Source organism: Alligator sinensis, unplaced genomic scaffold (assembly GCF_000455745.1).
Source record: "Alligator sinensis unplaced genomic scaffold, ASM45574v1 scaffold432_1, whole genome shotgun sequence".
In the NCBI taxonomy this organism is placed as follows: domain Eukaryota; kingdom Metazoa; phylum Chordata; order Crocodylia; family Alligatoridae; genus Alligator; species Alligator sinensis.
Window position 1 is genome coordinate 1,192,386 of NW_005841998.1, and position 13,987 is coordinate 1,206,372.

At 43.9% G+C, this 13,987-nt stretch overlaps 1 protein-coding gene and 1 pseudogene across 9 annotated transcripts in view; both read left to right on the forward strand.

Annotated features, from left to right (window-relative positions):
- MTIF2 (mitochondrial translational initiation factor 2) overlaps nucleotides 1–10,586 on the forward strand; it is a 34,419-nt gene extending 23,833 nt beyond the window's left edge. For 8 of the 9 annotated variants that reach the window (XM_006021576.3, XM_025201582.1, XM_006021575.3 and 5 more), the window contains 6 exons: nucleotides 2,109–2,313; nucleotides 5,118–5,370; nucleotides 6,265–6,405; nucleotides 7,425–7,589; nucleotides 7,887–8,030; nucleotides 8,560–10,586. In XM_006021576.3, coding sequence (XP_006021638.1) covers nucleotides 2,109–2,313; nucleotides 5,118–5,370; nucleotides 6,265–6,405; nucleotides 7,425–7,589; nucleotides 7,887–8,030; nucleotides 8,560–8,729 — 1,078 coding nt within the window. In that variant the 3' untranslated portion in view covers nucleotides 8,730–10,586. The remainder of the gene's footprint in view (nucleotides 1–2,108; nucleotides 2,314–5,117; nucleotides 5,371–6,264; nucleotides 6,406–7,424; nucleotides 7,590–7,886; nucleotides 8,031–8,559) is intronic. The other variant, XR_001357855.2, reaches the window with a different exon arrangement.
- LOC106722072 lies at nucleotides 9,702–13,548 on the forward strand (annotated as a pseudogene).
- Nucleotides 13,549–13,987: the final 439 nt, after the last annotated feature.

Below are 13,987 nucleotides of genomic sequence, written 5' to 3' on the forward strand. Positions count from 1 at the left end.
TTTCAAGAAGGGAACTCCCCAGCCTGTATGTATGCTGTGGATTCCTTCTCCCAAGGTGCAGCACCCTGCATTTGTCTATGTTGAACCCCATCCTATTCTCGTCTGCCCACTTTTGTAGTCTGTCTAAATCTAGTTGCAGCCTCTCTCTCCCTTCAAGTGTGTCCACCTCGCCCCACATCTTAGTGTCATCAGCAAATTTGGACAGCGTGCTTTCCACCCCCTTGTCCAAGTCGCTGATGAAGATGTTAAACAGTGCGGACCCGAGGATCAAGCCCTAGGGTATCCCACTGCTCACATCTCACCAGGTTGAGTACAACCTGTCCACCACTACTCTCTGGGTACGCCCCATCAGCCAATTTTTTTACCCATCCAACTGTGTAGGCATCAATGCCACAGTCGCTTAATTTATTGATGAGGATGGGGTGAGAGACAGTGTCAAAGGCCTTTTTAAAGTCTAGAAAGACTATGTCCACAGCGACACCATCATCCAAGGATTTAGTTACTTGGTCGTAAAAGGCAATCAGGTTGGTCAGGTAGGACCTGCCTTTGATGAACCCATGCTGATTGCCTCTGAGCATGATCTCCCTTGCTGGCTCCCCACAGATGTGCTCCTTGATGATTCTCTCCAAGATCTTCCCGAGCACTGAGGTGAGGCTTACAGGCCTATAGTTACTTGGGTCCTCCTTCCCCACCTTTCTTGAAAACTGGGACCACATTAGCCAGTTACCAATCCCCTGGCGCCTGGCCAGATGACCACGAATGCTCATACAGCCGGGCCTAGGGCTCCATGATGACCCGTGCCAGCTCCCTCAACACCCTTGAGTGGAGGGCATCTGGACCTGCAAATTTAGAAATGTCTAGCCCTTCCAGAAGATCCCTAACTACAGTCTGTCAGGCCTTCAGTCTGCGCTGACTGAAGGCCTGACAGAGCTATCCCCAAGATTGTCCCTACCTCTAGTAGGTGGAATATCCCGGTCCCTGTTCAAGAAAACAGAGGCAAAGAAAGTGTTAAAAATATCAGCTTTCTTGTCTGGCGTAGCCACAAGATTACCATTTGCATCTTGCAGGGGCCCTACATTGCCTGGTGCCCTCTTTTTGCTCCCAGTGTACTTGGAAAAAGGACTTTTTGTTGTCCGTAATCCTGGACGCTAGCCTGAGTTCCATCTCTGCCTTGGCCTTCCTAATAGCCCTCCTATACTCCCGGGCTGAGGAGGAGTACTCCTCCTTGGTGATACCTCCTCCCTTCCGCTGGTTGTACACCCCTCTTTTAGTCCTCCGGCATTTTGAATTTTTGTAAAGAATACTCCAAAATCCCTTAAGAGTTCTTTTCAGTTTCTTATATTAGAAATATAATCAAGGGCAAATCTGGATTTTTCTGGGAATCCTTTTATGATTTCATGAGTTCAACTCCTAGATGACAGATAAAAAAAATTCTTTAACCTCCACCTATCTTAAGAAATCAAAAAGGGCACAACCTAATTTTTCCTTCATAAGACTCTAGAATTTTCTCGCTGTAGAAGTGAAATGTTTTGTTAATATGTTCAGTGAGCTCCTGTTGCTTGTATTTCCTTATTTTATCTTCTTAAAAGTATATACTGTTTTCTCACATGCCATACATACCTTGTCTTGAGAAGACAGAAGGAAGAAGAAAAGATTTTTCTTGAGTCCTGGCTGAGTCCTGACCACAGAGCTAAAGTCCATGTGACTTTCTAGAAAAGCAGTCACACCAAAAATAGAGTTTTAACCCCTTCACAGTCACTGCCAAACTGGCAGCAGCTTTTGGCTACTCAGCTGAAAGCTACTACCAATTTAGCCACATCTATGAAAGGATTAACACCAGTTCTGACTCTGAACAGGTAAACTCTGCCCCTGTCTCCCTGAAGCTGGCAGGGAAAGAAGCACAGCATCCATTATAGCTGCCAACTATGCCTCCATACCTCTGTTCAGCACAGAAAACAAGTTTTTCTACTTAAAACATGCTTCCCAGTTTTGGAGAGCTGATTGGGGAAAAGGTATATGCAGTGTGTGAGTGAATATGGTAATTGCTGTAACTGTGATAAAATACAAAAAATTCTTCCCCCACCCCTCCCCCTTATGTTTCTCTCTAGTCCAGTAACCACAGCAGTCATCCAGGGAGGAACACTAAGAAAAGGCTGTTTCCTAATTGCTGGAAAAAGCTGGGCAAAAGTGCGCCTGATGTATGATGAAAATGGCCAAACAATGGCTGTTGCCACTCCTGGGTTGCCAGTGGAAATCATGGGCTGGAAGGAAATCCCATCAGCAGGAGATGAAATTCTTGAAGTAGAATCTGAGGTACAGTAAGGAGTACTCAATGGACAGCTTATGCTACAATATGAAGTATAGGGCAAACTTGGTACAAAACAGTAAATGAATCATAATAACTTAAGGCAGTCTGACTACTACCTTAAACCAGTGGTTGGAGGCCAAGGTACTACATGTGGCCCAAAATTTGGTTATCCATAAAAATAATAGTGAAATTGCTGGAATATTCTCTCTCTCTTCCCTCTTTCTCCCACCACTTGCAGTGCTTAACTCCTTATTCTTCTCAATACATCTAGATTGAGCTCTTGTACAGTTGAATGATGAAAACCTGCCTGTCCAAGGTATGGAAGGTTAATGTTTGGTCTCATTATTCCTCCCAATTCTTGCGATCATCCTGTCTGACTGCAGGTGGCATCCTTTAAGATGTTACTTTGGGATAAATTACCACTTTCATCCTGAATGCCTGTCAGATAACTTTTAAGTTTTGTTTTTTATTCTTTAACATATCACAATGACTTTACTCCCAAACAGTCTAGACTAGGAATGGTGTGGCAATTCTTAATTGTTTTTGTTTTGTCTTTTTTTAGAATGAGAAAACTAGTTTAAAATGTAAGCATCAGTGGGCATCAGCTATGCTGATGTAGGCTCTACCAGAGTTATTGCAGATGGATGCAGTTTGGATCATTAGAGCAGTAACATATTTCTTAGGAGTTCAGTCCCTCTTCTGGCTCCTCTGCAAGGGTATTAAGTATCTTATCTCGTCCTTCCCTTTAGAGAGATTGTGATCATATCTTATGAATTGATCATTTTATATTTTTCAAATGCTTGCAGGACTGTTTGTACTTTTGGATGAGCAGGTCTGCCCTCCATTTTTTCTGCACCTGTTAAATGGAATGACCCATTGTGGGGGGTGCAGTAGTTGTTTCCCAGCAGCTTTCACCTTTTATTTCTAAATAAAAATACCCACCTCCAAGGTTTATGGAGGTTTTTGTTTTTTCCCCCCCCCATTAACCTATCAACTGTTATGTCTGCCATAGGGAGGAAGATGTAGAGAGTTACTGGGATATCTGTTCTTTGTAGGGGTGCACTGATAAAGATTTTTTTTTTTGGCTGGCACCGATGGCTGATTATTAACCAGCCCTATTGGCTGATACCAATCCAACTGCCAACATACAGCCCAGCAAGTTTGAGAGCAATAGTTTCATGGTTAGTAGGGTTGGAAGGGACGTGAGCAGAACATCAAGTCCGACCCCCTGCCTTGGGCAGGAAAGAATGCTGGGGTCAAACGACCCTGGCAAAGTGTCTGTCTAGCCTCTTTTTGAAGACCCCAAGGGTAGGAGCGAGCACCACTTCCCTTGGAAGTTGGTTCCAGATCCTAGCCACCCTGAGTGTAAAGTAGTGCCTCCTGATATCTAGCCTGAATCTACTCTCAGTCAACTTATGGCCGTTATTCCTTGTTACTCCCAGTAGTGGTCAGGGGGAACAGGAACTCTCCTATTGCTTGCTGGTCCCCCTTGGCCAGTTTATAGATAGCCACCAGATCCCCTCTCAGCCTTCTCTTGTGGAGGCTGAACAGGTTCAGGTCTCGTAGCCTCTTTGTAGGGCCTGACCTGCTGACCCCTGATCATGCAAGTGGCCTTCCTCTGGACCCTCTCTATGTTGCCCACATCCCTCCTGAAGTGCAGCGCCCAGAACTGTATACAGTACTCCAACTGCGGCCTGACCAATGTCATATAGAGGGGGAGGATCGCCTCCTTGGACCTGCTCGTGATGCATCTGTGGATGTATGACAAGGTGTGGTTAGCCTTCCTGACTGCGTCCCCACATTGGCGGCCCATGTTCATCTTAAAATCTATAATGACTACAAGATCCTTTTCTGCCTCTGCTGACAAGAGGGGAGTTCCCCAGCCTGTAGTTATGCTGCTGGTTCTTTCTCCCTAGGTGCAGTATCCTGCATTTGTCAGTATTGAATCCCATCTTATTATCATCTGCCCACCCCGTAACCTGTCCAAATCCAATTGCAGCCTGTCCCTCCCTTCTAGTGTGCCCACTTCTCCCCACACCTTAGTGTCATCTGCGAATTTGAACAAGGTGCTTTTCAGCCCCTTGTCCAAATCACCAATGAACATGTTGAACAGCGCGGGCCCGAGGACTGAGCCCTGGGGGACCCCACTGCCCACATCCCTCCAGGGCGAAAATGACCCGTCCACCACCACTCTCTGGGTGCGGCCCTTCAGCCAATTGGCGACCCATCTGACTGTGTAGGCATTGACACCACAGTCACCTTATTTTTTTAATGAGAATGGGGCGAGAGTGTGTCGAAGACCTTCCTAAAGTCCAGGAAGACTATGTCCACTGCGACACCTGCGTCCAAGAATTTTGTGATCTGGTCACAGAAAGCCACCAGGTTGGTTTGACAGGACCTGCCTCTAATGTATCCGTGTTGGTTGCCCCTAAGCATACAATCCCCTGCTTTTCTCTCGCAGATGTGCACCTGGATAATTTTCTCAAAGAGCTTCCCCAGGACCAAGGTAAAACTAACAGGCCTATAATTTCCTGGGTCCTCCTTCCTCCCTTTTTTGGTACATCACAGCTGGTAAGTTTGGGGGGGGATGTTGGGGGTGCAGATAGAGGGCACACAGAATATGATTACTTTAGAGGGTCACCAGTTGTCTTCTGTGTAAAAATGGCTGTGAAGTAATTTTTAGAAAATAAATTAAGCAGAGTTAAAGCCAGAGCAATCCCACTGATAACTGACTATAAAAGCCTTTTAAGGTGGCTCTTCCTGCTTCTATGTACTGGCTGTTAACAGTGTGGCTTCTCTTTCTGCCTAGCAAATAGCACGCAACGTAGTGGATTGGAGAAACTATGCTGAACAGCAGGAGAAAATCAAACAGGATATAGAAGTTATTGAAGCAAAGCGGAAGAAACACAGAGATGAATACGAGAAGCAGCAGGAGATGTTCGACGGTCTGAGTTGGAGAATGAGAAAACGAGCACAATATGAAGCCGGTAAAGATGTATGGTTTTTGAGACCAAAGGAGCGTGAGGAGAGTGACAGGAATGTACTGCCCATAATTGTTAAAGGTATGTTTGGATACTGTTGACTTTGCCATTGTTCCAGTGCACATTTTTCAGCTGTCGTATTTAAACCTGTTGCCACGTTGTGTTCCTTTCCAGATATTTGCCCACGCAGATTCCACTTTTTGCACATGCATGTCCAAGCCTTGATTCTGCTGAATAATCATGTACATTGGGTGTCCTGTGCATATGGGACACTCTTGTGTTCCCCACAGCTGATAATAGGAGAGGACACTAGCAATGAGAGCTCTGAGGTAGAACCCTATAATGTCCACATCCCATGTTCCAAATGAGTTAACTGATGTAGTTAGGGTCCGTTATTAGCTTGTTTGGGTAGATAAGCTTTTCTTCTGTTTGCTCAGAAAATCTGAACTCTAATGTTGGTGGTATTGTGGATAAGCAGAGTTTTTATTAATAATGGTGATGCATGGAGGCAGGAGGAATTGGACAAGCAGGGCTGGAAGAGACCTTGAGAGGTCATTTAGCTCAACCCCCTGCCTGAGGCAGAAAAGATCTTGTGGCTTGTAGGGACCCCAAACCCACAACCTTGGCATGTTGGAGCTCAGTTCGTTATTCACATCCCATGCTGCGTGTGCACGATTGACCATGTTGGCAAACTCAATTTTCAGTCCATATTTGGTTAAAGACCTCAAACATGGAACTTTCCTGTGCTGTGTTTGAGACATTTGTTGGAAGAGACTACCACACTTTAAAGGTTTTATAATTTTCAGAAGTGTAATCTTTATGTTAAAATGAGAATGCTGTAGGCATTGCATCATGTTATTGATGTTTTATATTTTCTAGAATTGTCATATAGCATCATTTGTCTTTATTTGGTTATTGTTTTGTTGTTCAGATGCTTTACAAAGCCAATAATACAACCACCTTTGCTATATGTAGGTGATGTGGATGGTTCTGTTGAAACTCTTCTAAACATTCTGGATGGTTATAATGCTAAAGATGAATGTGAGTTGGATATACTCCATTTTGGAATAGGGGATATCAATCAAAATGACATAAATTTGGCTGAACCCTTTAAGGGTAAGTGTTTATTCACATATTGTTACAGTTTTGTGAAATCTTTAATTAAGTGAGCTGTGGGGCCAAGCTTGACTTTTATTTTCATTGTGTAATCCTTAATAGTACTATCAGTATAAGTCTGTACTAAGTATAAGAATGTTTTTGTGTTACTTCCCCATAAAATAAGCACTAGTGGAAATGGGGATCGGGATAGAAATCTAGTGAAAAAGGAAATTAACTGAATGATGTGTTGACATAACTTGTATTGTCAAGTGTTGTGGACAGTATCTACAAACTGTGACTCCCTCCTTCCCTTACTTGTCTTGTTTCACAATGATCCAGTGAGGCAAAGAAACCATAAATCTTGTTTAACCTGGTCCCAGATGATTTGTTTTAAATAGGGATGATTTGAATAGCATAATGGTTCCTATGCCATTCCCTTCCTGCCATAGCAGGCATGGCTAGCATGCCCTATGTCTTTTTATTCCCAGCTGTTGGGAATAAGCCATAGGTTGCTGGGTATGAATTAGAACAGCCTTCAAGCTGCTCTGATTAACACTAGGAATCAAACTACTCTTCTGCCCAGCTCCAAAATTAAGGATTTCTTTTCCATCCTGATCCTTACTGTAGCTTAATGCTCAATTAGGTTATAAGATCTGACCAGCTGTCTGTACAAGAGCTACCTTTAATTGATGGTTACAAAATAATATTATTTAGCAGGGTTTTCTATTGATCCCTATTTTTACAGTAAGAGGGCAGGATTACAGGTGTTGATGTACATGCTATGTAGTCCAGCATTTGATCTCTAATAAACAGGTGTGGAGAAGTTAAAATGGGGGAAACTAAATAGAGCTCATTCTGCTATTAGTAATGTTGCTTGTAGTAGCAGCTGTTAAGTACAGATTGTTCCAAAAAGAAAAAATATTCCAGGACAGACAGTTTTCTCTGCATGTTTTCCTTTACTTCTTGAAAGCAAAAAAAAGCTCTATGATTTACAGTATTTATATTGAATTATCTGCTCTGATGGTCTCTTCTGGCAGGGATCATATATGGATTCTGTGTGAATGCAGATAGCTCTACTCAGAAGTTGGCTGCTAAAAAGGGGATTAAAATTAAACTCCATAATATTATCTACAAACTTATTGAAGACTTGAAAGAGGAGTTGAGTAGAAGATTGCCTTTGGCTGTGCATGAACTTGAAATAGGTAAGTTGATTGCATGGTAAATCTTGTAGCATCTTATGGATGGCGCTAGGAAGAATGTTTTGATACTGAGTTCAGCATTGCTTTAAACTGAGACATTGGAAAAAACACATGGATCTTACTTTGCATGATGGCTTTCTCTTTATACTTTAGTGTCTTCTGCATCTCATTTTGTCTGTCTTAATTGCAGCAGCAGAATGCTCAGATGATTACAAGCTAATGAAAGAGCCCACTATGCCACTAATTAGTGTTATCAAATTTATTCCCTTGTGCTCAGTACTTCCATTTTTTTTTCTGTAGGGGAGGCGTCTGTTCTTGCTATATTCTATGGCACAGTCAAAAAAAATAAGAACGTTCCAGTGGCTGGTTGCAGAGTGCAGGAGGGACAGTTAAATCGAAAAATGAAGTTTAAAGTAATCCGTAATGGTGATGTTATTTGGAAAGGTAAGGAAAACTGCTTTGGAAAGACTCATGAGAGCCTATAATCTAACATGCATCTCTAATGTCTTCACCAGATAGAATTAGTGTTTTGAGCCCAAACTCTGTCCTTGAATACACACAACCCTTTGAAGTTAATGTAAAATGTATATATGTATATGATAAGAGAATTTGCCCCTTAAAGTTGTTCAGTCAGTTTAATGCACTTGCTTAAGCCATGCATGCAGAATTGGCTTTGGCCAGCCCTTTCCGTGATGCATATTTCTAGTGCTCTTTCCCCATGCCGACTCCCTGTTACAAAGCGGTATAGGAAGGCAGTAGCATCCAGAGATCAGGTGTTAGCTAAGTTAAGTTGTTTGAAGGGAGCAATGCCTGAAGTAAAGTGTAGGTGTTTGGCATCCCTAAAAATCAGAACATTTTCACATTGGCCTCTTCATTTGCTATACAAAAAAAGGGATATGGGAACTTATTCATATTCTGGGAAACGTGAGCCTTAGATCTGTTTTTCTAGTATTGACATACATTCTCTCCATAGGACTCTCAACATCACTGAAGCATTTTAAAGATGATGTCCAGGTAGTAAAAGCTGGCATGGAGTGTGGCCTCAGTTTGGACCAGTACACAGATATCAAGATTGGAGATCAAATTATCTGCTACGAAGAAAAAGAAGTTAAAGAATCAATTTCTTGGGATCCAGGATTTTAAATAATTGTACTTTAGTACAAGGGACTCATGGCCTGGCATTATTTTAGGCCACCTTGCTGAAACTTTTAATATTAAAAATTATTCTGAAAGGGGCTTCTTTTGTGAGAGTTCATTGAATTTTCAGCCAGGACACCAAATTCTGAATCCAAAATCAAAAGTTTGTGTTTTAGGCAACAGTGGTGTTCTTTGCTTCTGCAGTTGTGTGCCAGCTCTATAACCCCATAACTAGTTGTAGAAAAATGTTGAGTGACATGGCAGTGTTAACTCCTTGGTGAAGGATATGGATTGCTGTCATGTTTCATTTAGAAATGGAAGATATCAGAAAGGGGCAGAATGTTTATGGTCTTTCTGTTTGACAGCCAGGTTGAGTTTAGCAGTTGATAAAAATGGGTCTTTCTGTCATAAAATGTTACCTTAAAAGAATAAAAAGGGAGACAGATGGTATTGGAAGGGATTACTGTCACTGTCTCAGCCTGCTGTGGGATTTTATACCTCTTTGATGAAATTCAACCTTCATTTTCTGCAGCCTAATTCACAGAATTTCATCTAGAATTTGAGACTTCTTAGACTGGGGTGGTCTAATTGGAGGAAGAGGAGTAAGACAGCGAAGTTCCAGTCCCAGTTTTGGTGTGGATTAAAATTTGAAATGTGTGCCTCTAAACTGCTTTATGCCAGTTTCCCAATCTGTAAAACTAGGATAATACCAACAACTTCTCATATGTTGCGGTTTAATGTTTGCGAAGTGCTTGGAGGTCCTGGTGTAAAAGTCCCACTGTCATGGCTAATTATCACAGGTAAAGTAATATTACTACCACCGTGTATTGTTTTGTATGTGTTTTAATGCTGTTCTGAGATTGCTACCCGAGATCTTTCTTTAGTTCTCCTATAAAACAGTGCCTTTGTATGACAGGTACTCCGTGTACAGGCTGAAGTAATTGCAGAGCCATTGGCTATTATTCCCTTTGAGAACTCATGGAGGTTGGTTATCATCCCGGATTACTGAAGAAAGGTAAATGTGGTACATGTCTAGAAGGAAAGGAAGAAGATCCAGTGAATGACAGACCAGTCTGCCTGACCTCAATACCTGGAAAGATTAGGAAGCATATTATCAAAGAATCTATTTCTTAAACACCTGGAGGGAGAACAAGGTGATCAAAAACAGCCAGCATGGATCCATCAAGAGCAAGGCATGTCTGATAAACTTTAATTCTTTGTGTGACAAGGTAATGGGCTCTGTGGGGAAAACAGGGCATTGTGTAAGACAATGGTTCCAAACGGGGTTGCAACGTCAGTGGATAGGGTCACAGGGGCAGGGGGCTGTGGATTGGGAGTGAGGGGGCCATGCTGAGGAAATGGAGCCATAAATGGGGTCATGCTGAGGAAAAGTTTGGGAAGCACCGGCATAAGAGTTTGGTACAAGAGAACAGTGGATAGGGTATATGGCTTTTGACACTCTCTCATGATGTTCTCCTTTAGTAAGCAAAGGAAATATAGTTGAGATGAAAGTGGTGTGAAGTGTGTACAAAACTGGTTGGACCACTGGGCGAACGATTAAGGCTGTGTGAAACAGCACCGTTTCGTTTAGACTTCCGTTTCACTGGGACAGTGTTTCGTTTCGAGTTTTTAGTTTCATTTTGAAACCACTGTTCTGTTTCATTTCTTTAAAAATGTTTTGCTGTTTCAATGTTTTGCCCGTAGGCTATAATGGGGAAGCATGTAACTGCCTATAACCTTGTAATTTCCTGCCTGATTTGGATGAAACTTGCAGGCATGGTAGCCCCGACTGAGGCCATGAAGCCTGCCAGCTTTCAAGGAGATAGGTGTAGGGGTTTCTGGGAAACTACACCTCAGGCTGCTGACAAGCAAAACTCGTGACATGTGTGACTTTGTGTGTTAAGGCATGCCCTCATTGGCACTGGGGCCTCTACACAACATGGTAGCGCGCCCCAATGAGGTCTCCTCCTCCCCTACAGCCTCAGGCTGGTCCACCATTTTAAATGACAATAGGTAAAATAATAACTTGGTGAACAGGAGCACAGTAGCACCAGCAGTATCTCAGGCAGCCAAACTGACAGGGCCTTTCTTTTCTCTCCTGCAGGAGCTTCTTCTCCAGCAGCTGCCAGAGAACTCCCCCTGCCAGCCCCAGCCCTGGGGCTTAGATGTGCCCAGGGCCATGTGTCCTTCCTGTCAGGTGGTAGGGGTGTTGGTCTAAGGACATGGCACTGGCAGACAAGGTCCTTTAGGTCAATCTAATTTGGTATCTTTTAGCAGACCAACTGAATAGTTACCAAAATATATCCTAGCAAGCTTTCAAGTTGAAAAAGCCTTTGTCAGGCTGAGGAAGCACCTGCAGTTGGTGGCTCTGTGTGTGTGTGTGTGTGTGTGTGTGTGTGTGTGTGTGTGTGTGTGTACGTGTGCGCGCACGCTGTTCCTGGATGGAAGGAACAGTAAAGAAGCCAGAGGCTGGCATGCCATGCAGGCAAGAAAGCCAGTCAATGGAAATGGAGGTGTCAGGGGGTGGGGGGGGAAAGGGATATGTAGCAGCGCAGGTAAAAGTGGAGAGGTACCTGGGGAGTCAGCTGTCTGGCAGGCTGTAGTGTGTCAGAATTCCACTATATTGAGTCCATGAGTTTCTGTACCTAGGAGGCTGATGAAGTTCAGTTCATAGGCTCATGTGTGAAAAGTCTCTGCACATGGACTCTCAAACAGAACAATATTGAAGCATTTTTCATTGCAGATTTCTATCCATGGTAGTGATACTGCTATTGTCTGGGATCTCTGGAGGGAAAGTCCATGTAAGAGCTGAGGATTATCATTTTTAACATCGGTCTACAGTGACCAAAATGTTTCATGGCATTCTCTCTTGCAGGAGTGGACTGAAAAATCTTGCTTGCCATTGTTGTCCCCTTGTTCCTCCTCCTTCTCCTTCCTGCCAGTGCTTTCTCTATCAACTGTTTGTGCAAAGAAGCTGCTAAAAGTGTGAAGAGACCTCAAGCTTTGGTATGAAAAGATTGGGGATGATGGGGGTCCAATCCCGCTGCTAAGCCCCTGCAAGTCTTCCTATAGCAAAGGTGGGCAGGGAAGCAAATATCCTTGGAACTTAGAATGGGCGAGCCAGTCAGATAGGATGCTCCAGCGTACTCCATGCCCTTTGCATTGCTGGAACAGTGGGCTGCTTTGCTCAGAAAGGAGCCTCTTTGCGCTGGGCACTCTGCATATATGTAAATTAGCATAACTCCACTGTAGCCTGCTGGGGCTCCGTTACCAATAGGTCCATGATCAGAGTCATTCTCTAGGGCTGTGATGCTGGCATGTTGCACACTCATTGCCTTGGCTTTAAAAAACATCAATCAAAGAAGTAAACATCCCTCTAACCTACAAATCTCATTCTCCACTAGGTTGTTTTTTTTCCTATCTAAGGCCTCTGCCATTGGTTCTCAATAAGAAGCCTAGTGAGGAAGAATTCTTCAGGGAAGAGCTGGAATCACAGAAGAGGAGGAACAATCCCTCAGCAAGAAATAACATATCACCAGCAATTTCTCTCCTTTCCTTGTCGGAGGAGAAGGACGACAGTAGTTTCACACCCTAAATTGAAATGCCTCAGTTCCCAAAGAGAGACCCGAACTGCCACGTGTCCAGTGCAAGTCAGAAAGGGTTGGATTCCAGCTCTGAATCGGGAGTCTCTCAGCTGGACAGAGGATCTGTGCCCAACCTTGCAGGGTGTGGGTTCTCTCATTTTTGTCTGGAGGGAGACTGAGGAGGACACCTCGGGGTTCTGAGACAGCGAGAAAACCTCCCATTTGGAAAGCTTCTCCTTGGGAGACTAGATAGCCAACAGAAGGATATGAGCAGTGTAATGTGGATGTGGACAGGTGCCAACAAGAGGCCTTCCTTTAGGTCACTGTGCTGACAGAGGGTCTTCGTTTTAACCCTTCCTCTGAGGACCCACATACCCCTACAAGGGGCCACCTTTACCCTGACACAGAGAGGCTTCCCTTCCCTGAGCACATAGCTTGCTTGAAAGTATGAGTCGCTGAGGACTCCAGTGAGCTCCCTCCCCAGGACATTGGCCTTCAGACTTTACAGTTTGCAGAGGACAAGGACATTTCAAGTGACTGACAGACTTTCCAGCCACACACTCAGCAGAAGGAGCACTGCCTCCAGCCACCATGCTCAGGGAGACTTTTAAAGCTGGGACATGGGGAAAGCATGGGACCATGAAGGAAAAAACTACCAGAAGCTTAAATTCCAGGGCTATCAGCAGGTGCGTTATATGTCAAGAAACTGATGGCATCACACGGAAGAATGAAGGGACAAGCATTTGTCAGCCTATACCTGTTTGTGCATCGCTGCCCAGACAGGTAGCTTCTATTAATGTCTGTCCTATCGGGTGCTACAGCTCCAATTGCAAAAAAGGTGTGCTTTCACTGCAGGTAGCTAACACCCATTCACCATCCTGCCGCAGAAACCCTGTGGCCATAAGTCACTGCAATTTTACTGCTGGACAAATAGGACAAACTCAGACATGGGTGGTGACGATCTCACACCTCTCCCTTGCAGCAAACACTGCAGGCGCCTTGCCATCCAATAAGAATGTATGGTGAGATATGGATTTGTGTGTTAATTATCTCTCTGTAAAAACACTGGTGTATCAGGAAAAGCAGAGTCTGAAACAACCAGCCCATGCTGGCAACGTTTCAGTCATGTGGTTTGGGACCCAAGCTGATCCACCACCAGTTGCTCACCCGGGGTCATAAAGTTATTCCCCCTCACCTCATGGGGGGCAAAAGTAAAGGTTGAAATTTGTCTCCTTCACGGACATTTTGCCATGTTTGTTTTGTGTGAAATTGGGAGAAACTCATGGTCACCCTGTGTCAGAACAGAGGGGAAAAATCAAGGCCAAAAATATAGGTTGTGTTTATTTTTGTTATTTTTTTCATAGATGTTAGGGGCTAGAAGGGACCTTACAAGATCATCAGGTCCAGCCCCCCTGCACTTAGGCAGGAAAGACTGCTTTATTTTGGTTTGTATAAAAATACACATGTTGGAGGTGAAATTCGTTTTGCTGAGCAGAGCAGCTCAGTGCTGCTATGGATTGATTGATAACTGCATGTTTGTATTTGCCTACCCAGCCCAACTGAGGGCATCGCTACACACCTGGGAAACCTGTTGCCTTGGTCTGAGTGATATTCTTAGTGAACTCCATCTCCTGTCTCTTCTCCCCGGACACTATTTGCTGTCAGTGGCTGCAGTTCTTA